The sequence below is a fragment of the Nyctereutes procyonoides genome, unplaced genomic scaffold (assembly GCF_905146905.1).
Source record: "Nyctereutes procyonoides isolate TBG_1078 unplaced genomic scaffold, NYPRO_anot_genome, whole genome shotgun sequence".
Taxonomy (NCBI): Eukaryota; Metazoa; Chordata; class Mammalia; order Carnivora; family Canidae; genus Nyctereutes; species Nyctereutes procyonoides.
In genome coordinates this window covers 23,247,608-23,275,015 of record NW_026575036.1, presented here as the reverse complement: position 1 = coordinate 23,275,015, position 27,408 = coordinate 23,247,608, and the positions used below count along the sequence as shown (strand labels likewise).

At 38.1% G+C, this 27,408-nt stretch overlaps 1 protein-coding gene across 4 annotated transcripts in view; it reads right to left on the bottom strand.

Moving 5' to 3' along the window:
- ANO6 (anoctamin 6) overlaps window positions 1–27,408 on the bottom strand; it is a 190,544-nt gene that overhangs the window by 43,314 nt on the left and 119,822 nt on the right. For all 4 annotated transcript variants that reach the window (XM_055318558.1, XM_055318560.1, XM_055318559.1 and 1 more), the window contains 7 exons: window positions 22,841–22,906; window positions 21,248–21,535; window positions 20,946–21,059; window positions 18,368–18,483; window positions 15,154–15,288; window positions 6,841–6,946; window positions 2,616–2,676 (listed from right to left, as the gene is read on the bottom strand). In XM_055318558.1, the coding sequence (XP_055174533.1) occupies window positions 2,616–2,676; window positions 6,841–6,946; window positions 15,154–15,288; window positions 18,368–18,483; window positions 20,946–21,059; window positions 21,248–21,535; window positions 22,841–22,906 (886 nt within the window). The remainder of the gene's footprint in view (window positions 1–2,615; window positions 2,677–6,840; window positions 6,947–15,153; window positions 15,289–18,367; window positions 18,484–20,945; window positions 21,060–21,247; window positions 21,536–22,840; window positions 22,907–27,408) is intronic.

Sequence of the window (27,408 nt, the reverse complement as noted above, 5' to 3'; positions counted from 1 at the left end):
TAGCTGGTTAGGGCACCGCCCTTCCTGATTCCCCAGCTCTCCATAAGCCAAGGGCTTGGTGTTTTCCTGGAAATAACTAGGCCCACCCCAGAACTCAAAGGTGAAAATTAAAAATGCAGCCATGCAGCCAAAAGCCTGGAGCCAGGGAGGATCCAGAAGTAGGTAAGAAGTAACAAGGAATAAGGAGAAGTGGATATGTTAAGGACTGGCACTTTAGCCTTGGGTTGATGTTTAGGATTTGAGTCTGTATGAATGGGTGGCCTGGCTTGGCCTAAAAGGGTGGACATAATTCAGGTAAGTACATGATTTTTACTACATTCATTAAAAAAGGTTTTCAACCCTAAACTTTTAGAGTTCCTAGGGAGTAGAAAAATACTAGGAATACTCTAAATACTCTAACAGATCTGGGCACACAAGAGATGCTACAAGAATATGAATGGTCGTGATATAAAAGACTTCACATGATCCTCCTGCCTCTTCAGCCTGTGATTTCTGATTTTCTGTAACAAGGTTCACAGCAGTGGTTCTCATAAGGCAGACATAACAGGAAAGGCAATATAAGACACTTCAAATAAAGACTTCATCATACATACATATCCTTAAAGATACACATATGGTGCTTCAAGCAGTGTTGAAATGTTTTCTGCATTCTAAAATCTGATGAGATCAAATCAGCTGAAAATGCTTAAGTCAGTTCCATAAACATGATGTAGTTAATGATCATAGAAAGCAAGGTCAGCTAGGAAATGGAAGGTTTGTCTTTCCAATACCAAAATTAATTTATATTTTTGCTTTATTTAAAATGTATTTCGGGGTGCCTGGATGGCCTCTGACACCTGATTTCGATTTAGGTTGTGATCCCAGGGTTGTGGGATTGAGCCCTGGGTCTGACTCCCCACTCAGCATAGAGTCTCTGCTTGTTCCTCTCCCTCTGCTTCTCCCCACCTGCTGGTTCTCTCTCTCTCTCTCTCTCTCTCTCTAAAGTGAATAAATAAAATCCTAAAACAAATGTATTTCTAAATTAGGACTTTCAACATCCATCAGTATATGGAGTTCAATAGATGTGTTAGAATTTTATACATTACAAATCAGTGCTGAGACAAAGGTTAGGAGAATAGTTAGAAGTGACCACCACCCATGTGTTTGGTACTTGGGCTCTTACTGGGGGGAGAAATGAAATGACATATTTTATGATAGAGGAGTACAGAGGATTTTAATCCAAGAATTTGATCTTTATTCTTCTGTGTGTCAAATATTAGCTAGTGTTTGGTATCTAGCAAGAACATAGCTAAATGTCTGAAGGACAATAACTTTGTAGATAAGTGTGACCATTTTATAGTTCGCTTTATCCAGGAATGGCAACTAAACCCTAAAAAGTGTCCAGAACAGCTGGATCATCTGTTCTGTGATCTATCTGGTGACCTCAAATAAGCACAACCACTGCAAAAGAGAAACGTCCTCAAGGACACCTAAAAAGAACCGTGAGCTGCATGTGTTCATGTGCTGTCTTCTCAAGAATAAGAGACTTGAGTCATTTTCTTCCCCCAACTATCTATGGCCTGAGCTTTATTTCCTGCTTCACCTACACAATAAAATTGGAAAAGATTTGTCTTTGAAAATGGAATTATTTTCTTCTATGGTGGAAAATTTACATCAATTAAACATTTAAATATCTGTGTTTAAAGAAAATAATTGCCTCCTTACATCAATGATGCTATTCAAAGTAAATAACTATAGTGTTAAAACATCTATGTAAGAATTCTATTCTTTTGGACTACATCTATTTATTAAATAGAATTTATTACTTACTATTATAAGAGTAACACACACTTACTAAATACTCATATAAAAGAGTATAAAGAAGAAAGCATACCTGTAATTCCTGTGTTGCTTCCCCTGAACCCCAACACCATGTAAGTCAGGGTGGATCAGGGCTGAGTGGACCATTACAATAATGGCTCCCAATGAACCATGCCTCCCTGTCCAAGCCCTTGGGAAGTCCTCCAACCTCCTCACATTGTTGGCTTGGCAATGACCTGCTTTGGTTGATGGGACATTCACAAACTTGATGCAAACATACATTCAAAAAATGTCTGAGAAATGGGGCTTGTCCTCTCTTGCTTCTCTTTGGACCTTAAAACCACCAGGTGAAGAATCCTGGGCTAGTTCATTGGAGAATGAAACATCACAGAGAGCAAAGATGCACCAGCCCAGCTGAGTCCCACAGACCAAACCAACCTGGCAACTGCCAGACCATCTACCCCAGGACAGCTGCTAGCTCATTGTGCACATCGATTGAGTCAGCACACGACTGGAGAACCTCCCAGCAGATGCAGAGAATCATGAGAAATAATAAGTGTGTGTTTTAAGCAACCACATCTTGAAGTAGTATTTTTAGGTAGTAACTCATACAATGGCCTTAAGAGTTGTAAATGGAGTCATAGGGGAGCTGAAGCTTAGGCAATCCAAGCTCCTAAAAGTGGGCTACTTTGATAGCTTATGTAAAACTGTGAAATGTTACTAAATTAGCTGCTTGTATGATCTTAGAGTTTGTTTTTTTTTTAATGTTAAGATGCAAAAGTAAACTGGAAAAATAAAAAGGGACAATAACTTACCCCATACCCCCATAAACACTGCAAACACTAGAGTTCCAAAGCTGTCAAAGATGCACAATTTCTGAAAAATACAACAATGATATATAAATGAACCATGTTTTCTACTCACTAGGATTCAGCCTATAGGCAATGCTTTGTGTATTCTAAGTCTGAATTTCTTTAAAAGCTGATACCTAATTTAACAATCATCATATCTATTACATACTTGCAGATGGGATTTCTTATTTTGAAAGCAAACAGCCTTTGCTGCATTTACCACAGTGCATTTTCCAATGGAATCTTTCCATATCATGATGAAGAAATTGGCATAGCTGCTAAGAGTTCATTTGGTTTAAGGTCTCTATCAGACTTTTGAATAATGGCCTCTTCTTATAAGCTGTCAGAGTCAACTCGCAGTAGTATAGCTCTAAAAATACAATTAACTCGAAGCAACTTTTAGATTTACAATTTGCATCTTATTATCATCTCATCCGGGTCACAGGGTAAGTTACTGGGTTCTTTTCTTGCTAAGAAAAGCACAAGGCTGGGGTTTATTCTGAGATGGTTCTGGCCAACCAGAGTTCTGTTTTTCCATACCCAATTATGGCTTTTTTACCATCAGTGACAGAGGTTTCCATGAGATTAAGGATGCACAGGGACCATTGCTGACATTACAATGAGTACAACCATGAACAAATAGATGACACACCTGCACAAAGAAGACTTTATTCACTAGTTCTGCTAAATTTCTTTCTTTTTTTTTTGGGGGGGTAGTATAGAAATAGCCTATCTCCCTGTAGGGATTCCTGGAAAATCTTTCAAGCAGTTACTCATTTTTCCCTAGTGCTGGAAAAAGTGGAAAACATATAGAATATCAACTTTATGCTAGATTATACAGATCATATGAAGAGTGAAGAAAGTGCAGAGAAAGAAGCTATGGGATTAAAAAAAAAACTCAACTTTTCAATTGCTAATGAAAATTCAAAGTTGCTTGTAAGGAAAACTCTTTAACTTTTTTGGTTACCCTTTATATACTGATATAAAGTTGGTAAACTTTCATCTATGTGAAAATATGTTATTTTCATAAAAGAATATCCACTTAACCATCATCTTATCCATGTGTTTTCCAAGGCACACAGATGCCCCTCAATCCTCTATCTGGACCCTGATCAGAAAGCACAATTCCAGACTGTTAACCCAATCATTCCTCTCAAAAAATCAGCTCAAGGAAGACAATTAATAAGTGAGTGGCCCCTCTGGAGAACACTGCTCTCCACCTATTCCTCTAGTCCTGGCATCCCATAGACCAATATTTTAATAAATCTGTCAGCTTTGACCCTTAAGGAACTATAGCTCTCATTTAATGTTATGTCTTATCTCTCAATGAAAACTATTGTTAAAAAAAGTCCAAGCTGGGGATCGGTGTGGTGCCTGCCTTTGGCCCAGGGTGTGATCCTGGAGACCTGGGATCAAGTCCCTCGTTGGGCTCCCTGCGTGGGGCCTGCTTCTTCCTCTGCCTGTGTCTCTGCCTCTCTCTCTCTCTCTCTCATGAATAAATAGATAAAATCTTTTAAAAAAAAAAGTCCTATACAGAACTGTTCCATGTGTTATAATGCTATTACTGAAGATTCTGTCCACTGCTACTCCCTGTGATCAATGCAGGCCTCTCTCTATCTGATACCTCCCTACTGCCCTGACACTTCTGAGTATCTTAATCCACAAGGAATAAAACCCTACCTAGGAATCCTTTGCCCTACCATGTTGAGAAAAAGCCAGTGGAAGTTTGTCTGTCAGTGTGAGAGAGGAAAAAAAAAAAAAAGAAGCAGCAAAAAAAATAGGTTTATCACTAATGCCAAGATTACCCGGTTGCCTGGCTCAAGCTAAGGGATGTGTCTTGCACTCCTATGAGATGGAGTTAGGTGGCATGGATGAAGTTACCATTTTTGCCATATTTGTGAGGATCGAGGACTCAGCAGAAAAAACAAGATGGCTGGCCTGTGGACCCCATAAGCAGGAATCAGGGGAGAAGGTAAGGAAGGGGCTTTCATGGTAAAAAGCTTAGCTTAACTTGCTTGGCAAGAGGGCACAGATGGGGAAACACAGCTGTGTTAAGATCAGCCCCAGTCAGTGTCCTGTTTTAATCCCATGGAACAGGAAAGAAAAGAGATGGTTACTTATGCAGGGCATGATGTTTTAAAGCAGAGGAACCAATGAAAATCTAAAAAGTGACCATTTACTGTGTTTCTTCCTGCAAAGGAACAAAATCAAAATTTTATAACAATGTATTTCTGAGAACAAAATATTTCAAGTTACCACATTTCCCTTTTATCTTGCCAGCCAAAAAGCTAAGAACCTTATTTAAAGCTCAATCACAAAAACAGTATTAATCCTGATTATTTCTATAACTGTTCCCTCATTTCCTTGATCCTAATTTTCTATTTCTAATTTATTAACCCTTTTAGCATTCCCATCCATTAGCAAATATTTCATCTCTTTCCAAAAGAAAGAGGCAGGAATGAATATATAAATGTATGAGTGAAGAAAAGATTGAGTTAACCAACAGAAAAACATGGAAAGCTGCTTTTTCTCCTCTTTAAAATTTTAAAAATTTAATTCTTTTACTCTTGCAACGGGAAGGAGGTATATGAAAGAATAAATCGCTCTAACAAGAGTCAAAGGATTCTTTAGGGAATTCGAATAAAATATTCATTTTTTCCAAAACAATGGAAAAAAATGTACACAGGGACATATTTGAAAGTCACATGTTTAAGGATGAGTTGGTAGAAGAGAAGATCTGAAAAAAGACATGGGGGTGTGGTGTTTGAAAGAGAATTTCTTAAGGAAAATGAAATTTCCAATTGTTCTTGGTGGAGTAGTTTGCCTCTGATATTGTCATTGTCATTTACCTTAAATCCAGTGTCCAGGGATATGCACTAACTAGTCACTTTTATGAGTCAACATCACTGGAAGGCATCTATCTCCTCTCCTGCTAGCTTCAAGTCTTTTACTTTATGTGATTTATGACAGATTTTTATAGTCTAGAATTTGTGTTGGTTTCTGGGGGAGAGGCAATGAAAACTATTTTAATTCATAAATTAAGAGTAAAAATCCATGTGCTGACAATACCCTGCAATCATCTTAATTAAATTTCAGAACATTTTTCAAACACAGTGCTCAATTTGTGAGTGAAGTGGCTGCCACTACTGTCAGCTGGTAAGGAACACAGAAATGGCAAAAAATGCAGATTGCTGTTGATTTCTGGCTTTGTCAGTTACTAGGTGGGTGACCTTGAGCAAATTATTTAATCTCTCTGACCCTCAGTGTTTTAATCTATAAAATGGAGGCAGTCTGCCTGTTGTGTCATAAGTGGTAAATTCAAGAATCTTGCAAAATATAAATTTTTAGTGATATCATTATAATAGCAAAGTATTTGGTTTAAAGAAGATTTGGATGGAGTAGGTTAGAATATTCTGAAGTCATTCAAAGATTCCTAAGTTTTCATGGTGGAACAAGAGGATAGAAAAAAGATCACAACGCGGGAGAAGAGTAGGTCAAAGTTGTCAGGAAAAATCTCTGAAGCAAGAGGACTATCTTTCTTCCCAACTAGGGTTTCTGGGATACCTTTCAGTAAGCTACCTCTAGTCCCAATACTTGCCCTAAAACTCTTGGAATTTAAGAAACTATATAGTTCAAGATCATCAGCATGTTTAGGGGAACCAGATGTGTTTTGTGGGAATGTTTTGGGACAAAGTGACTGTCATTTATATACAAAGCCCTTCTTATGCATATTCATAGATATAGCCTAAATCTCATAATTAGGGTTTAAAAAAAAACAAGCATAGTTTCAGCACACCTTGAAAGTGGAAAAACATTAAGTGCAAATTTCAGGTTTCTACTCATTTGAATTGAGGAAAATACTTATAATAAGTAAACCTATTATACAGTATTCATGAGATAAGCTGGCTTTGAGATTTTTGCTTTGATTACTTCAAATACTCCAAAATTCTAATTCTGCAGTTCCTCACTGTCCCACCTGAAGATTTTAGATAAGGCTTTTCATCTCAATTTACTACTTGTGAAAGAGAAATAAACACATTCCACGTCTACCTTTCAGAGTGTTTGGAGGTTTATTTGAAAATTACCTTTCTGAATTTCACAGAAAAAAATATAATTCCAGGCTTTGCTAAAATTATTAGAAGAAAAAAAACTTTCATTATTTGCAAATGTTCAGAATAACAAAAATTACCTTTGAGGACTCGCAAGTACTATTGAGTTTCCAGAATGGACAAATCTTATCACACTGAGGACACATGATGATCTTGCCACCAATATCAGGATGACAAACTTCTTTGCTAAAGAGAAAAGCAAAACTTAAGAAATTTTAATGACTAGGACTTCCTTTCTAGCAGCATGATAAAAAGAAACATTCATTTGTGATCAAAAAAATAAATCTAAATTCCTATAAAACTAGGAAAGAAATTGAACTTCATTAATCTAACAAAGCCTTGCCACATAAAACCTATAAAAAAACATTATACTTAATGGTAAAATGCTAAAAGCATTTCCTCCATATCCGGATGGAGTGTCCTATCATCACTACTTCCAGCTAGAGGGCCCTGCCAGCACAGTAAGTCAGGAAAAACATAGGATGCTGGATACAGAATCAGTATACAAAATATGCATAGGGTCAGAAAAAAGAATTATGTCCCTATAGATCTGCAACAATTAGAAATTAATTTTTTAAATACCATTTTTCCATAGCTTAAAAAATATAAAGAGCCCAGAAATAAATCAAATTCAAGATGTATAAGATTTATAGGGAGAAAGTGATAAAACTTCCGAAAGAGTGAAGAAGATCATAAAATGGATTCATTATCATGTTAGTAATTTGGAAGAATATCTGAAAATGTTATTTCTCCTCCAGTTGAGCCATAAATTCAATAGAAGAGCAAAAGTCTCAGACCATTCAAGACATTCTTAAAGAACAAGGTGCTATTGGCATAGTTTAAGAAGAATTGAGCAGGAAAAAATATAGAGTTTATAAAGAGACCTCTGCATATATACAGAAACTGACTCAAGACAAGGCTGGTTCAGCAAATTAGAAAAGTAAGAAGTGACATTTGCTGTAATCGAATATCCATATAGAAAAATGTGAAATTGAACTCCTAAATTCTATTACATACAAAACAACTCCAGGTAGAAATTGGGAATGCAGCGGTAGGAACTCCTTAGGAAAAAAAAAAAAAAAAAGAAGGCGGCTGATATCTAGATAACATTGGGGTAAGGAGAAACTCCACTAATGAGAAAATAAAAAGTATAAATCATAAAGGAAAATAATGATATATTCACAATGTTATAAAGTGAGAATTTCATTAAAAGACCATAAAGGGAGGAGAAGAAAAAATAGCCGCAAACTGGTAAAAGTTTTGTAACACGTAAAAATGACAAAGGACTATTCACTTGAGTATTTAAAGAACTCCTACAAATTAATAAGGAAAGAACAACAAATTTATAACAGGGTGCAAACTGCTCCCTCTGGGGGAAGCCTCTCAGATGGACTCCTACTGTAAATGGCACTGGAGTTGAAGAATTTGTCAGCCTTGCAAATAACTCAGGTAAAAACAAACCGGCAGGGACAGCACTTCTAGAAGAGCTGAGTAAAGATCTTGGAAAACCTGCTCCTCCATAAAAACAATGAAAACACTGGCAAAATTTGTGAAAAGCAACCTCTGTAGGACTCTGGAAAGTAAACAAGGACTTCCAGCAAGCTGAGGATTAAAAACAGCTAAATCTCCATAAAGATAGTGAGCTTTGTGACATTTTAACTTGACTTATACCCATCCCTATATCCTTAGCCTAATGGTGGTATTAAAAGACAACAGCCCCACAACCATAGTAGGCCAACAGCCGCTGAAGGAGGCAGAAGTGATCTGAAGCTACCAAAAAACCCATCCCCAGAGAACTGTCCAGAGGCTCCCTGGAAAAGCTCCATTCTCATGATCCATCTTTTTCACTTGTCTCAGAGCTCATACATACTGTGCAAACTATCCTATCCCCAGAGTGTCTGCTGAAATCATTAGTAGGAATTATTCACATTACAATTGCTGGAGGCGGCAAGACCAGGAGGGGCTAACAGGATGCTGATCAAAACTTAAAAGGAAGCACTGCAGAATGAGATATCAATAGGGGGCTTCAGAAATTTAGGTCTAATAAATTCCTAGGATTGTAGAAGGCCACATTCATGCATAGGTCAGTGCAGGTGACCAGGAAGGATCTGAGAAAACCTTCATCCCTCATCTCTGGCTGGCTCTGAGGTTCTATATAAGTGGGAAGTAAAGGCTCAGGAAGAGCTGCAAACTGCCGGCTAAAGTGCTCAGGATATTCCCCACAGACACTAACACACACACACACACAGGAAATTGGCAAAGGCTGAAATAATGAATGGTTCCCAGCATTTAAAGAAATCACTGTCTAATTGTTAGCTGACAAATAAGCTTATCGAACATAGACTTCATGGTCACATGCAACAAAACATAAAGACTTTACAGAACTTGTTCAAGAAAGTAAGCAAGTGAGCACCAGCAGTGATGACAACAGAAATCACAACTGTGAAGAAGGGGAAATAGGATTTCTTGAGCTGCCATATTATAATATATAAAAAGCCCAGTTTTTCAATAGAAAATTACAAGATACACAAAGAAACAGAACATTTTGGTCATAACAAAAAGCACTCAATAAAAACTGTCCTTGAGAAAATCTAGATATTAAACTTACTTGACAAACACTAAAATATGCAATTAAACATGTTCAAAGAACTGACAGGAACTCTGCCTAAAGAATTAAACTACGTGAAAAATCTCACCATGAAGAGAATATCAATATATAAAATTGTTAAAAAGAACCAAGTAAAAATTCTAGAGATACAATAGTATAATAATTAAAATGAAAAGTCCACCAGAGAGGTTCTTCTGCAGATGACTAGCAGGAAAAAAAAAATCCGCTAATTTAAAACAAAGTCTACTGATACTATTCAGTCTGAGGAACAGAAAGAAAAAGGAATGAAGAAAAATAAACAGAGCCTCAGAGATATGTGGAACACTATCAACAATAACAATATACAAAAAATAGGAGTCCTAGGAGGAGAGGAAAGAAAGAAGAAGGCAGAAAGAATATCTGAAGAAATAACTGCAAAGTTCCCAAATTTGATGAAAACATTAATTTGCACATCTAGGAAGCTTGATGAACTCCAAATAGAATAAACTCAAAGATATCCAAACATAGGCACATCAGACTTCAAATGTCCAAACACAAGAACAAAGAAAATTTTGACAGCAGAAAGAGAAAAGTGATTCAGCAAGTGCAAAAACCCCTCAGTAAGATAAACTGTTGACTTCTTATCAGAAACCAGAGACCAGAAGGCAGTGGAATGATATCAAAGTGCTCAAAGAAAAAGATTGTCAATCAAGTATTCTATATCCAGCAAAACTATTCTTCAAAAAAAAAATGGAGAAATTAAGATATTCCCAGATTAAAAACAAACAAACTGAAAGAACATGTTGCTAGCTGACCTGTTCCACAAGAACTACTAAAGGAAAGTCCTCCAGGCTTAAATGAAAGGACACGAGACAGTAACTCAAACTCACCTGAAGAAATAAAGAACACTAATACAGGTAACTACATGGGTAAATAACACATTATAAATATATTTTTACACGGAATTATTTTCTTCTATCTGATGTAAAAGACAACTGCATAAAACAATAATTGTAAAATTGTGTTGATGGGCTCATAATGCATAAGGATGTAATTTATATGAGAATAATAGCTCCAAAGGGAAAAGACCTGTACCAAAGCAAAGTTTCTGTATACTACTGAAATTAAGTTGGCATTAAAACTGAATGAAATTGCTTACAACAAGATATTAATTACAATTTCCAGGGTGACCACTTAAGAAAATAATAACAGCAAAAGACGAAAAAAGCAACAAACTGGAATTAAAATGGTATACTAGAAAATATTTTCACAAACAAGGTAGTAATAGAATAGGGAAAAAAAGATATAAAATAGCAGAATAGCAGATGTGAATCCAACCTTATAAAAAATTAAATGTAAACAAATTAAACCTTCAAATGAAAAGGCAAAAATAAATGAAATATAGAAGAGAAAAACAGAAAAATCAACAAAAACAAAAGTTGGCTTTGAAAAGATCAACTGACAAATCTTCTGTTAGACTAATCGAGAAAAAGAAAAGTTTCAAATCATTAGACTCAGAAATAATAAAAAGGACATTGCCATTGACCTTAAAAAAATAAAAAGGTTTATAAGGGAATACTATGAATAATTATATGCTAACAAATTATGTAATCTAGATAATAGATAAGTTCCTAGAAAGAAGTAAATAACTGAAGCTTACTCAAGAAGAAATAGAAAATCTGAATGGATCAATAGCAAGAAATGGAATTAGTAATTTAAAACTTTTTTTTTTAATTTTTTTTTAATTCCCACGAAGAAATGCCTAGGACCAGATGGCTTCACTGGTGAATTCTATCAACCATTTAAAGAACTGACACCAATGTGTCAAAAACCCTTCTAAAAATAGAGAGATGGGAATACTTCTTAATTCATTCTATGAGACCAATGTTACACTGATACCAAAACCTGACCAAGACATCACAGGAAAACTACAGACCATTATCTCTTGTCAATACAAATGGAAAAATCCTCAACAAAATACTAGCAAATCAAATCCAGTAACATGTAGGAAGGATGATGACAAACTGGGATGTATCCAGGAATCCAGGGATAGTTCAACATACAAAAATCAATTCATGTAATATTCCATTTTAACAGAATAACAAATAAAAACTCAGAATAAGAGAGAACTTCTCAACTTGGTAGAGAACATTTACGAAAAACCCACAGCAAATGTTATCCTTACTGGTGAAAGACGAATGTTTCCCTCTTATGCTGAACACTGTACTGGGAAGTCTAATCATGGCAACTACTCAAGGAAAGTAAATTAGAAAGCTTCCAGACTGGAAAGGAATAAGTAAAACTATTTTTATTCAAGATGACAAGATAGTGTATATTAGATTCTAAGAAATGTACTAAAGAACTATTAGAATTAATAAGCCAGTCCATCAAGGTTATAAGACACAAAATCAATACACAAAAAGCAATTATATTTCTATACACTAGCAATGAATAATCCAAAAATGAAATGAAGGAAGCAACTTCATTTATAATAGCATGAAAAAGAATAAAATATTTAGGATAAATTTGAGAAAAGTGTACAAAAAACTACAAAATAGTTTATTAATAGAAATTAAAGACCACCTACATAAATGGAAAGATATTCTGTGTTCATAGGTCAAAAATCTTAATATTGACCTACAGGTTTAATGCAATTCTGGCTTTTTTTTTTTGTAGAAATGGATAAGCTGATCTTAAAATTAACATGGAATGTAAGGGACCCAAAATGGCCAAAAAATCTTGAAAAAGAAAAATGAAATTTTGAAGTTTTCAATTTCAACACTTACTAAGCTACACTAATTGATATAGTGTGTATTTGCAAAAAGGGCAGACATCAATGGAAGACAATGGAGAGTCTATAAACAAACTCTTACACTTATAGCCATTGATTTTTGACAACAGTGCCAAGACAATCCAATGAGGAAGGAATAGTTTTTTCAAAAATTGTGCTGGGATACCTGAATATACACCTGGAAAAAAATGAATCATAGACCTAAATCTATAAAACTTTTAGATGATAAACACTGACAAATCCTTATGATTTTGGGTCAAAACGCTTTCTAAGATATGATGCCAAAAGAACAATAAAAGAAAAAAATTACATAAACTAGACTTCATTAAAATTAAAAACTGTTATGCTTCAAAGGACACCCTCAGGTAAGTGAAAAGGCAATTCACAAAATGGGAGAAAATACCCAATATATTTGATGAGGGATTTTTATGCAGGATAAAGAACAGTTAAAAAAAAAAGACAATAAAAAGGCAACACAATTAAGGATTTGAGGCATAAGAGTTGAATAGCTGTTTCTCCAAAGAAAATATACAAATGGCAAATAAGCACATGAAAAGATGCGGTATCAGTAGGAATTAGAGAAATACAAACAAATCACAGTGACCTACCACTTCATACCCACCAGGTTGACTAATACAGATGTATTTTTAAAACCTAGCAATAACAAGTGTTGATGAGGATGTGGAGAAATTGAAATCCTCATAAATTTTTACTGTGGAAGTACAATGGTGTAGCCACTTTGAAAAGTACTTTGGCAGCTCCTCAAAATGTTAAATATGGAGTTACCATGTATTTCAGCAATTCCATTTTTTTTAAAAAATATATTCTGAAGTGAACTGAAAACATGTTCACACAAAAACTTGTACATGAATGTCCATAACAGAAGAAGTAATAATAGCCAAAAAGTGGAAACAACCTAAATTAACATGGATGACTGGATACACAATGTTGTATATCCATACATTGGCATTTTATTTGACCACAAAGGGGAATGATGTACAGATACATACTGCAACATGAATAAAGCTTGAGAAGGTTATGCTCAGTAAAAGAAGAGTCACAAAAGGCCACCAAATGTGTGGTTCCACTTATATGAAATGTCCAGAATAAGCAAATCCAGAAACAGAGAGTAGACTAGTGGTTGCCAAGGGCTAAGAGAAGGGGGGTTAGGCAGTGACTGCCAATGGGTACTGGTTTCTTTTTGGGGTGGTGAAAATGTTTTAAAATTAGACAGTGGTGATGACTGCACAACTCTGTGAATTTACTTAAAACCACTGAACTGTATGTACACTTTGGAAGGGTGCACTTTATGGTATGTGAATTATATCTCAATAGGGCTTCTATGTTTAAAGGGGGACATAAGCTTTAAATAGACCTTTTACCCAAGAGGAAACACCTATCGTATCCTCTACTTACATGTGCATATTTTCAAAAGCACACAAAATGAAATATATTTTGTAGGGAGAATATACAGTATATGTAAAGGAATAATGATAAAATCAAAATTTAGTGTAGTTCTTACGTCCAAAGTAGAAAGTGGGGGAATGCAACTGAGGGAAGCACTTCCCAGGGAACAGTAATGTTCTTTTTCTTAAACTGCTGAGGGATCATTATTCCTTTTATCTCTTAAATACATTTTCCTGCGAATCTACTCAGCATGTAATAAACTTAAAATATTTAAATGCATATGTATTTTAATTATTTTGAAAATATTTAATATAAGTAATTAAAGCCCCAATAGTTCTAAGCATAGGGAATAGATCACCAAGACCCTACCCCAGATTTCCGTAAATCAATCTGTGTGAAATAGTAGGAAACGTGGTGTGACTGTCAGGGTGATTGTATAAAATGACTTATAATGAGAGCAGTCAGTGCCAGAACCTTATAAAAATGCTACTTTTGCACTTTGAAAATGTATTGTTGAGATGCCTTTTTTTTTTTTTGGTTGTAACAGTATACAAAACAATGGAGAAGCTGAAGACAAATTTAGGCAAAAGGTATCAACATTCAGCCTTTGGCCCTGAACTCTTATTTTCAGTGAAGAGAGCAGAGTCCTTCAAAGACCAGCTGCAGCTTTCTAGCTAAGAAGCCATAATGGGTACAAAACGCTCAGAATTCTCTGTTAAATAGAATGGATAATTATGCCTATACATCAGAGTTGCCATGTAAGCTTCCTGCCTCGGGAGCCAGGCTGATATGCTTGGGGCTAGAAAAATTTGGTCATCAGCTAGCTCATTACTGGTGCCCAGAAATTTTGATCTGGCTGTCACAGCTGGAGAGAGGCCAGGTGAACACAAGAAAATGCCTGCTTCACTGTTGCATCCCTTCTAAAGGTTGAGACTACCAAAAGCAGAGGAATAATAAGACAATTCAGAATAGTGATGGTGAAATTCAGTGTTCTGGCATCCATGCATTTCCCTTTAGACAGTGCAGCTGGTATTTTAATTCTAATGTCAAGCACAAACTAATTGTTTATCACTTATTTTTCCCCCATAACACTGTAAGGGTTTTTTTTTTTTTAACAAGTAAAACAAAAACAAAAGTCGCATTTAGTTGAATTTTTAAACATCTATTTCCTAAGATATATTAAAAAGTCATTTCTAAAAGCATAAAAACACCAGTTTTATCAAGTTTTGCCTTTGAAACCTTGAAGAAATCAGAGCTGCTCTTGGCTCACATCTGTAGGGCTCAGTGAAGCATTCCTCTGGGGACCAGAAGTTCAAGGACGATCCTCCCTCCAGACTTTTCTTTTTCAAATAAAGAATTGTCTTAAAAAATTGGAGTGTTTCCTAGGGATAATATTCCTGTCAGAAACTGGGCTGCATTATCTATAAAAAAATTTTTTCCACTTCACTTAGTTATTATGCTCAGGACAAAAGGGATATATCATCCAAAGCAGTAAGTGTTCTGTGATCTGTGATGAGTCTTCTTTTACTAAAACAGTCTAAGATCCTGAAGATAATTTTATGTCTAATCAACTTTTCATCACAGTAACAAGGAATAAACAGAACTTACCTCCATGTACAGTTATTTTGATTAACATATCCATAGAGAAAGCAAGCCACTCCTACTATCGCTGCCAGGACGAGCATTTGAGTGTAGTAGCCCAGCCAAGCAAAGTAGATACCAATCTTTTCTCCATAGTATTTCCTGAAGAAAGACAGAAATGGTTTTTAGAAGACACATTGAACCACTTTGCAGCATCATCCTAACGTTAATCTCTGATTTTAAATACCGGAGGCCTTAGGCTTAAATGTCTTACTCAATTCATACTCAAAACATGTTCATTTTCTTAAAGATCCCAAATTCCACTATGAAACAAATATTTTACATATCAAAGAAGTACTGATCACTGGTGAGCCTCGTGAAGCAAAGTCAATTAGAAGAAGGCAAAGGAAAGAAAAACACTACCCAGTGAGCCAAGAGAAAACATCACCATCATTCTTTGTAAACACTAACACATCTGATATATTCTCCAAAATATCGTTTTTAACATGCATGAGACCAACGTGAACGATCTGCTCCCAGTGACCCGCTTTTGCTTATCTAAGGAACTTCCTTGGACCAAATGTACTGTAAATCACAAATAAAATAAATGCAATGTAAATCGCAAATACAAGAAAATGACTGATGATAAGTCACTGATACTGACTGAGGAATCCATTACCCTATATTCCTTATATCTGGCACTTCCATTTTTTCCTAAGTTTTGAAAACTGATCAATGGAAGAAGCCAGGAGGCAATGCTAGAAGCAAAAGGAGGCAAGGTTGGGACGCCTGGGTAGCTCAGGGGTTGAGCACCCGCCTTCAGCTCAGGCTGTGACGCTGGGGTCCTGGGATCAAGTCCCACATCGGGCTCCCTGTAAGAAGCCTGCTTCTCCCTCTGCCTCTCTCTGTGTGTCTCTCATGAATAAATAAATAAAATCTTAAAAAAAGAAAAAAAAAAAAAAGGAGGTAGGGAATGAAGCAGTGCCAGACTATTCCTGAAAGGGAGACAAGGACAGTTAGGCAGAGTTTAGAGGGGGTGAGAACACAGGCACAGTGAGATGATCACTAGGTGACTATGGTTGTTGTTGATACTTTCCTAGACTGATTCACTCCTGGCTCAGTACTGGTCCACAGAAACCGAAGATTTACTTAGCATTTACATCTCATCTAGAGGCCTAGATGAGACCTCTGGCTCATAGGGAGCTGGGCTGAGGTCCTTGGGCTTAGCCTGGTGGGCCTAAGCTCTGAGGACAACCTGAAGTCCTCAGAGACTTCAGATAAGAACATCTGTGGACTGAACCAGTGGTCACAGGGCAGCTGGGAAACTAGCCTCCAAGGTCACAGACCTGGGTGTAGGCCACACCCCTGGGGATAAGGAAGGGCCGACACAGACATGGAGTCAGGAGTCAGAAGGAACAAAGAAGACCACTGAGAAATTCATTAATTGCACCATTTGGACCTTGTCTGGATCTCTGATCTGAACTAAAAAACTGTTAAGGAAAAAAAAAAAGTGACAATCAGGAAAGACTGAACATTGCTTTTTGGTGACTTTTAAGTATTCAGATTGCATTTAAAGGAGACCTTGTCATTTAGAAATAGATACTTATGAAATAGACTAATATTTGAGGGTTTTCCTCAAAATGCTCCAATGGAAAGGGATGAGAAGGAGGTAGAGATAAAAATGAAACAAGACTAGCTCGGAGTCTGTACTTTTTTGGAGCTGGTGACAGATACACGGCGTTTTGCCTTACTGTTCTCTCCACTTTTGTTTGTGTTTGAAATCTCCCATAATAAAATGGAAAACAAAGCAAAACAAAAACTATTCGGTGTTTTAAATACTTTTCAAAGTATTTAAAACATACTTTTAAATACTCACTTTTCAGGTCAAGTGGTTTTCTTAAGTCAGTGGGCACTGGGGGTACGGTAGAAAGAACCAGCACTTGGCTCCAGGCCCACCGGGGGGGGGGGGAACCTGACCCTCCTCTCCTCGCCCCCCACATCTGACCCATAACTGAGTCCTGCTGACTCCCTCCGACTACACACATTCCAACTGTGCTGCCCCGAGTTCTCCTCTGGCCACTCCCACAGCTTCCCACCTGCCCTCACTGCTTCCTGTAGCCTCTGGTGGCCATTCCCCACATTATCTTTGCAAAATGGGCAGGAGATAAAATTATTTGAGTACCTAAAGTATCACAGCTGCTTCTCATTGCACTTAAAGTCCAAACTCTTTTCCGTGCTCCTGCTACCCCCTTCTAACCTGTGTCCTCATCATTCTCTTTCCTCATTAGCACGGGGCTTCGATATTTCCTGAATCTTGCCAATGTCCCTGTGTCTCGGGCCATTGCGCAAACTGCCCCTCCTCCTGGCATGACTTTTGCCAAATCCACAAAATCTTGGCTCCTTTTCACTATCCAGGTCTTGGTTCATATGTTGCCTACTTAGACATAACTTTCTTCACTTCCTTCCCCGCCTTTCCCCATCTCATCACTGTGTTTCTTCATTTCAATCAGAGATTTTATTCTTCTTCTTCTTCTTTTTTTTTTTTTTAATTTGTTTGTTGGTTATTTTTGGTCTCTTTCTCTCTCCAGCAGCCTTGGCCAAACAACACAAGTTGCTGGCGAGCAGCTGACAATGGTGCTTTGAGAAAACAAATGCTGAGCTAGTCATCACGTCTTGTTAGATATAGTGAAACAGTATCTAACAGTAGATTCAGGAAAGCAGTGAAAGCCTGTATCTCTTACCATACAATTTAAGCTAAATCTAACATTTATTCCTGTGTAATGAAGAATATGGTGGGTCTTTATTACCAATTCCTGGGAGGTAACCTCTAAACCCTTGGAATTTCCCAAGATAAGAGTGTCTTTGTTACTCATGAAGAACCCCTGGGACCCCACCTAACAGTTTATGCCAATGACGTGGCTCATGGAGGGCTCATAGTCTGTGCTAATGGGATGACTCAGGAGGGAGGCTGGTCATGCCAGGAAGACCAACGATGTGATTAGAGGGTTGGAGCTTTGAGCCATAGGATATTGGGAGAGAAAGGGGCTGGAGACTGAGCCACTTAGGCAATGAGTCAATGAGTCACGCCTATATAATGAAGCCTCAAGAAAAAGCTCTAGGCAATGAAGCTCAGTGGTCTGGGTGAACGTCCCTCGTTGTAATACTCTTTGTATACTATCACTTCAATGCCATGAGAGCAACCCTGAATCCTCCCACCAGCATGCTCTCTACAACACCTCACCTGATAAGGTCCAAGGGCTGCTTTTTATATATACTTCGTGGATGAGCCCACTCTCTGTACAGAAGGTACCGTTCACTCGGGCAGCTGGGATCTTCTGACCTTTGGCTGAAGTTGCACTGAGAAGCAGAAGCAAACAAAAGTGAGCATATAATCACTAGGTGTTCATAAATCTGTTTATTCAATATGGTACTCCTACTTCACAGGCACTTGTGTATTTGAATAAGGGGCCCTCATTTGCTGGAAGGGACGGACGGATCATCTAGTTTTTAGTGATTCTCAACCAGTGGTATTATTAATTGCTTGGGGCCACTTGAAAATGGGGGTGGGGAGGAATGCTTGATTGATATAATCCTTAAGAACACCTCAGGTACCTGGTGGGAGCCCTAGAGGGGCTTTATGTCCTACAAGTGTGCCAGTCCTAAACAGTTAAAAACTGGGCTGCTCAAGTGCCAAAGCTGCCACTATACAGGCACATCTGATAGGCCAGCGCCCTTTTTGGACGCCCGGGGGAACCAGGGCCTTAACTGGTTAGTACCAAGGTCAATTCTAAAACCCAGGGATAGGGGCACCTGGGTGGCTCAGTCGGTTAAGTGTCTGCCTTGAGCTCAGGTCATGATCCCAGCATCCTGGAACTATTATATGGGGCTCTCTGCTCAGCTGGGGGTCTGCTTCTTCCTCTCCCTCTGCCCCTCCCCTCACGCATCCTCTCTCTCTCTCTCTCTCTCTCTAATATATATCTAATATATATCTTTTTTTTTTGAAGGTTTTATTTATTTATTCATGAAAGACACACAGAAAGAGAGAGGCAGAGACACAGGCAGAGGGAGAAGCAGGCTCCATGCAGAGAGCCCAATGTGGGACCCGATCCCAGGGCTCCAGGACCATGCCCTGAGTCGAAGACAGATGCTCAACTGCTGAGCCACCCAGGTGTCCCTCTAATATATATCTTTGTCTCCCAATTCAGCAGTTAGTCTGTGACAACATGTAGAATAGAAACAACAAAGAAGTTTGACATATTATACACTTTGCTTAATCAAAAAGCAAAGCTTCCTGCCTCTACTTAAATTCGGTCACTCTTCCCAATGGACTCATTTTCCTTCCTCCTATAGTAGAACCGGATTACCACCAGCTAAGCCTTAACATGGGTCCCTACCTCCATTCACTTCCCTTCCAATACAACAGGAAATCATTCCTTAGCCTGGGTATGGGATCTCTACAATTAAAAGAGGCTCTTAGTGGGAAAGAACTGGGCATGGACAGATGCCAAGTAAATACTACTGAACTTTGCCATCCCAGATTAATATTCATGACAGCTATTTGCAAGTGTCCCCAAGGTTCATGTCATGCTATAATTACTAGTTTTGCTGGCACAAGTATAAAATCCATGGGCCATCAGGCTGGGCTGTCGTAAGGTCCCTTCATCAGGAAGTTCAGAACCTGCTTCTCCACCCAGCTCTCTGCTCTCTATTTACACATGTGCATCAAGTAGCTCTTTTGTGTCCTAGTTTATTATTACATACAGTACGTTTCAGGAATGTCTTCATCCACAAGTACATTGCTACTGGGTACAGTAGCAATGATCAGTCTCAGTCTTGGCTTTCTTGGTTTTAGAGATTCAGATAAATTGATAGTGAATGTAACAAAGCAATAGCACACTATAATATAGTATTTAATTTATTTCAATGACAGAATTTATTTAAAGAGCTTGGATATAATATCCTTGCATTTATGGAATCATTATGGGTTTGAAGCAGTCACATTTTAAAATTTTCATTTCATGAGAGATGTTATCAGCTAGAGAAGTGCTCTTGAATTGGAGGAGCTGCTGTCATCTCAGAACGGAGTCCTTAAAAAATGTCAACACTCTGCAGTATTGCCATCGTGACGAGAACTCTGACAGATGCCTTTTTAAAAGCCTTGTGATATTCCAGGACATGGGAAAGTAAGAAAATGGTATTTTAGGGGGAAAAAGTCTGTGTTACAGAAAATGATAAGGGAGCTCTAACACGCAGTTTGCTTAAAATGGGCCAATACTTTCCTGGTTGATAATAACATCTGTCAGTAATTATGAAGATCGCTAACACTTACATTGTACTTCCTGTGTGCCAGGGATGGTTGTAACATTTGACACGGATTAATTTAATTAACCCTCATAACTCTAGGACATAACTCTATGAGGTAAATATGATTATTATTCCCATTTTGTTGATGAGGAACTTGAAGAACAGAGAGGCTAAATCACTTTTACGAGGTCATGTAGCTAGAAAGTGGGAGAGGACGCCTGAGAATCCATGCTCTTACCTGCTAATCTGCACTACTTTACATATGAACTAGGGGGCAGCTACTGTTTTAATCATTCATTCATTCATTCACTCATTCAAACTGATGGCCTTCTGTATGCCTGAGATCCAGCAGTGAACAAAACAACCTGGTTCCTGCTGTAGATGAGCTTGTAATCCTGCAATATACTATCATCATTTTACGGAAGAAGAAACTCCAGGTTAAGAAGATTAGCCCTCCTCTATGCACACTGGAGTACACCTTGAGTATTTTATTTCATTTTTGCCACTTGACTTACATCATGGAGAGGGAAAGCTGCTTTGTAGATCCCAGAGCTGACAAGTTTGTTGATGCCAAACTTTTTAACATTGTCTCTTACTTGATACTGGATCCGAGAGAGGATGAAGTAAACCTTAAAAAAAAAAAAAATCAAAATAACCCACCATTGTTTACTACTGTAACAAGAAGCTGTTTTCTTTGGTTGGGGGGTAGGGACAGCTTTTAAAAACTAAACTAAGCCAATCAAACCAGACCACTAATTATTCAAACAGCAGGTTCCAAATTACTCTAAGACAGCAACTAAATTTGGTTTAGACTTACAATGCGGCTTCTGGTGGCTGGATTGAAGAAAGTATCTCTATCATGAATATAAAAATCATTCATCCGATTCTTCTCAAATGGGGCAGTGAAAAACTCTTGCTCCGGCTTGATGATACTTTCATCCACTTGGAGGACTTTGGTAAACCAGCTGAAATTACCAAAGGCTGAGGACCGGGTTTTCAGATCATTGGGTTTCAGAGGCAATTTGATGTGCATTATCTCAGCATACGTACATAACACCTCCCATGGAGCATGTACTTTTACAAATACAAGCTTATCATCCAAAACCTAAAATGGAAGAAAAAAAACACAAACCAGGAAACCAAACCAATTGTTTCCATAATTTTAAAACATGTAGATTTTTCTTATGTTGCTGGTAGTTAAAACACAGGATGCTGGTAAAAATGAAATAAACTAAAAACAGACTTGCAGGCCATCAGACATTTTTGCCTTACAGATGATTTCTTGGTTCAGATTACTGAGCAAAAGTTAAACTTCTGGGGATCCCTGGGTGGCACAGTGGTTTAGCGCCTGCCTTTGGCCCAGGGCGCGATCCTGGAGTCCTGGGATCGAGTCCCACGTCAGGCTCCCGGCATGGAGCCTGCTTCTCCCTCTGCCTGTGTCTCTGCCTCTCTCTCTATTTCTATCACGAATAAAGAAGTAAATAAATAAATTTTTTTTAAAAAAGTTAAACTTCTTATATCCCTTTCATAAAATCACTATTTTAAATGAAGAAAAGCAAACTTGTTCATTTGCCCATCAAATTTTCGTCACAAATTGGTGACTAAAAATAAAAACACTAGAATATTCATTGCACTGTTATTTTAATGATAATTTTAAGATTTCTAACTCAGAATAGGACTCTTTAATATGTTATATATCTGTTAAATGTCATGTTATGTGCCCATTAGAAAAAGATGTCGATATAGAAATACATCTACTACATATTAATAGAAAGAAAAACAAATTATAAAACTGAAATAATAATTTGCCTTTTTGAAAGGGAAAATGCATATATTTTGAGGAATAGAAAAGTTTATGGGGTGCCTGGGTGGCTCAGTTGGTCGAGCATCTGCCTTCAGCTCAGGTCGTGATCCTGCGATCGAGTCCTGTATCGGGCTCCCTGCTCAATGGAGAGCCTGCTTCTCCCTCTCCTTTTGTGTGCTCACTCACACACACACTCTTTCTCTCTCAAATAATCAATACATCTTTAAAAAAAAAAGTTCAGAAGGACCACAGGTTATTTATGCATACTAAGAATATAGAGGATTTTTATTTTGTTATTCTTATATCCTCTAATTTTTTGTAAACTGTTTATAAAGTAAGAAATCTTTTCAAAAACTCTTAAAAGAAGAAAACAATCATTTATACGTGCATTCAGTATTATGTTATTTGGCTATTAAAAAAGGTATGTGGACTTCAATCAGAAACAAATGGACATTCTACAGTGCAGATTTTGCTGGACTCCCCTTCCAGCCTACACTAGAGCGTGGCTAGGCTTGCAAGTTTCAATTGCCACTCTAGCATCCCAAGTGACAGGCAGCTTCCCAAGAGCAACAGTCAGCCCAGGACTGGAAAGGGTCCAACACTTACTGATCTTGTTGCTTCTAACTGGAGGCCACCACAGATGAGGTTAGATTCATATGCTTGTCTTTTTCTCTGTCAAAAGAAATTGGAAAATATGTTAGATCCTTTAGTTTTACCAAGGACAGAAAAAGTCTTTTTTTAAGAAAAACCAAACCAAACCAGTTCGAATCTGATGGATCTACTCAAAATGGCACACAAGCAATGACAGTGCTCTGGCTTTTGGTAATTTGTGGGTGTGTTGGATTCCTGAGATGAAATGCAAGGGAGTATACTTGGATTCACTTAGCACTCTGGAAGGCCTTGGTTAGTCCCATGGATTTCTGGCCATTTGGGATGCATAAAAATCTCTGGCTTTGGCACAATTCTAAAACCTTTCTTTTCTTTCTTTTTTTTTTTTAACTTATGAGTGGTTTGGCACACAAATGGAGTTTTTTGAGTCCCATTCACTGATGTCATTTACCAGAATTAAAGCCCAGATCTGGCATTCTAGACATAGCAGACATTCAAATGGTTCAATTTTGGATGTGTATATTTCGTATCTATATGCCTTGAACAAATTCAATAAACAACATAAACAATTCTGGCAAATTTCAAAAGAGTGTTTCTCTCTGCAAGATTAATGTATCCATGAAGATATATACCCCTAAATCTACAAAAATATAGAACTACTTAATTGATAATAGATCTGTGTCATACGGCCATTTGAAAAGATGCAGAATGTACTGTATTTATTGATATTAAATTCTATCTGGCTAGGCTTTTGTCAAGCTGTGTCCTAAGTTGTAAGGAAAGCATGTAAAGGTAGAGATTTATTTAACCTTTTAAAAGAATGCTTTTGGTGATGAAACAGCTATACTGCTTCATGAAAGCAGGAAAAGGAGTGTAGACAGGCGTGAAGCATACAAACTCTAAAACCAGACTGCCTGTGTTCAAATTCTGGTGCCATCACTTATCAGCTCTTTGACCCTTGGCAGGAAACAAACTTTCTGTGCCCCACTTTTCTCCTCTATAGAATGGAGAAAGCCTATTCCCTTTTGAGGTTCTCATGAGAATTGTATGATTTAAACTACATTAAGCATATAGACTAGAATTTCTATTTCTAGTCATCGCAGAAGATTAATTGGACCAATTCTCCTACTGAAGACAACTGAAAAAGCTGGATCAAAAAATTTTTCTTTTAACTTTAACAGTTAACAAGATAAAAGAATTAGTGGATTATGGCCTAAGTCATCCAGGGTATCCATCAATCAGACCACTTTGCCCAGCGAGTATCATTCATGATTTGCCAATTGTCAAGGGGCACAGAACTGGCTGAGCTGCAGTGCTATCAAAGTGCCTAGAACACGTAAAGCAGCTAGCAAATAGAAAACAGATGGTGCTGTAGGAAAAGGCCAAAGGCCAAAAGGTGAAAAAATGCACCTAGTATTTGGCTAAGTTTGGGTCCAATTGGAATCCCTATCATATTCTGTGGAAGTATCAGAACAGAATATTTCTTTAATCTTTATTTATTTAATAAGTGATGTTATAAAGTACTTACAACATGCTAGAGTCTGGCCTATGAGCTTTACAAATGTAATAAATGTAACTGCTAATTACTATTAGAGCATGCAAGAGTCACTTAGAGAAAACCCAGCAAGTGCTACAACTCCCCTAAACATGAATAAACAACCTGACTTGCCATATCCCCAACCTCAACTTGGGAAGCTGCCTCAGACTCATCCTGCTTCTATGTAGTGTATTTCTCTACTCTAGAGCCTAACTGGCATTTTGATTCTTGCATGGTAGTCCAATTCTTGTGCCTGATTGCTTCTTTCTTTAGTATTGCTTAAAGCATTTTTGAGGAGCGCCTGGGTGGCTCAGTAGGTTATGGCTCAGGTCATGATCTCACGGCTATAAGATTGAGCCCTGAGTTGGGGTCCATACTGGGCATGGAGCCTGCTTAAGATTCTCTCTTCTTCTCCCTCTGCCCCTCCCTCCAAAATAAATAAATAAATAAAACACATAAAATAAAAACATTTTTGATCCTGTAAATAATGTTCACCATGGTGCTTGGCACAGAGTATATGCCCAATACATACTGAAAGAATATACTCAATAAATATTTATTCATTCCTTCTACAAATATTCCTGAGAGCGTCCTTCAAAATATTGAAAATTCAAAGAATTTAAAATAGTTTGCTATGGAGGGGACAACAGAGAAACTCGGCATCCCATGACCTCAGACCTTCTTCTGATAGAGAAGAACTGAAACATTTACCCATGTGTTTCATGATGGTGTCACAGGCATTTGTTGTTCTTTATGGCCCCAACATTTCGACTCTCCCCAGAGCCCATGCCCATTGTAGGAGAGAAAAACACTCCTTCATTCTCCTTCCCGGTTTTCTGTGAAGTTCAGGTGTTGGCACGTGAGCTAGGCCTTGTCCATCAGACCAACCACTCCAGACTCTCACTCAGAAGCTAGTGACACAAGCTGGGCCAAGGAGAACTCATTGTAGGGTGGTTGGGAGAGGGAATGCCAGTTCCAGAGACAGCAGAAGTGGAAGTTATAGCAGGAGATTTTTGGGCATCACTGCTAGTCAGTGGTGCCAGCAGTGGCTCTGGGCAGCAACCATGTGTTCTCTCCCAAAATGGTTCTGTAGTGGGATTTGGGGAACTGCTCCTGACTGCCTGGTTTCCAGGCTTATTTGTCCAACTCCCTTCAGAAGAACCTGGGAGCTCCCCAACACTCTTCTGATAAACTCTTTGTCTGCTGAAGTTAGAGCTCATCTCTGTTACTTGCCAGACAGAATCATGTCTGACACAGTAACTGTGAACTAGGGAAAAGTTGTCAGCTTAAACCCCACATCACTGTACAGTGGAGGGAGTGGGTGCTCTGAGTACACCAGACACTGACTTCCTCTCTTTCAGGGAAGATGACTCATCCTGAGTCTGTACAAGGGGCAACCCAGACTGTCTCATTAGCAGGATCCATGACTGTGTCTTCTGTATCCTTCTGAAGTCACGAATAATTTCAGTTAGAATGTGAAGGCTCAGGCCCAACGATATTCACTCTTGTAGACAAATCTTTCTAGTTAGAAAAGCAGGAGAATCAGTCACAAGAGGAACTTCTCTAGTGGCTAAATGCCTATTTTAATAATTAAGTGCTGGCAGAAAGAAATCACACAACTGTGCTAACTGGCCTTGTTATAAATTCATGGACCTACCACAGTTAGTAGTAACTGTAACATACAGTTACATTATGACACACAGCCATCTCCTTCCTGGTCCCTAGTCATCCACCAGGGAGCTGCTTCCAAACTTTCAAAGAGCTCCTCACACTCCACACCTAACTCCAGAACAGCACACTCTGCAAGTGACCTTGCTTCCTTCCTTGCAGGGAAAATGGCAGCCACTCATGCGAACTCCTGCAGGTGTCTTTGTACCTATCAATAGCTAGATGCCATCTCTCTTCTTGGGGTCAGGAGACTGTATCCTCTTGGTATCTCTTCTTGAGCTTGCTTAAGCAATACCTTCTCTTTTTCCCTTTACTCTTTCCTCTTCATCACTCTTCTTTTTTTTCAAGATTTTATTTATTTATTGATGAGAGACAGAGAGAGAGAGAGACAGAGACATAGGCAGAGGGAGAAGCAGGCTCCATGCAGGGAGTCCGATGTGGGACTCAATCCTGGGTCTCCGGGATCACGACCTGAGCCGAAGGCAGATGCTCAACTGCTGAGCCACCCAGGTGTCCCTCCTCTTCATCACTCTTATTCCCAGCCAACAAACACTTAAAATGTTTCCCATCCTTAACAATATTAAATCCTTCCATGCCCCTATATTCTCTTCAATTACCATCCTTGCCTCTAGACTTGTCTGTCTTTTAATCTTGATACCCTCAGCACTTAGAACAGACCTATAATAGAATAAACATGCAATAAATGTCTGATGAATGAGTGAATAAATTGAGTGGATCGTGGACTGGTGGCTGCCTATGATGTAGGGATAGATTGAAGAGTACAAATTACTGAGTATAGCAACTAAGGTCTCCAAAATGTTCTGTGAACTCTTAGTTATGAGTATTACAGGATATGACAGAGAAGAAGAGATATAGTTTAATTCTGGAGTGTACTAGTACCAGATAGCACAGGGACATCCAGAGCATGAAGTGATTTCCAGACACCTTGGAGTCTGAATTACTAGATGACAAAAGGGGATGGTTTAGACAGCTGGAAATGAACCAGCCCCCCCAGGAAGGCAGTTCTGTCATCCAACATACAAAACACAAACTACTCCTTGTCTTGTTTGTATCAGCTGCATCACCATGACTGCAACATACTAAACAGTGTAAGTAAGACATGGCTCCTCCTCTATGGAATTCTTAAATTGAGGCTACAACTCTTTACTGCCTTCATGGGACTCTCTCTTTTCAGATTTTAGTCTACCAAATAGCTCCTTTAGCTCTTCCAGTTTTGGTTTCCTTTTGGAAAATACGGGCATAATAGATTCAGAATCAAAATTCAAATCCAGGTTTTGTGACATTGGGCAAATAACTTAAATCATACAAGCATCAGTGACTTCATTTCAAAAACAGGGCA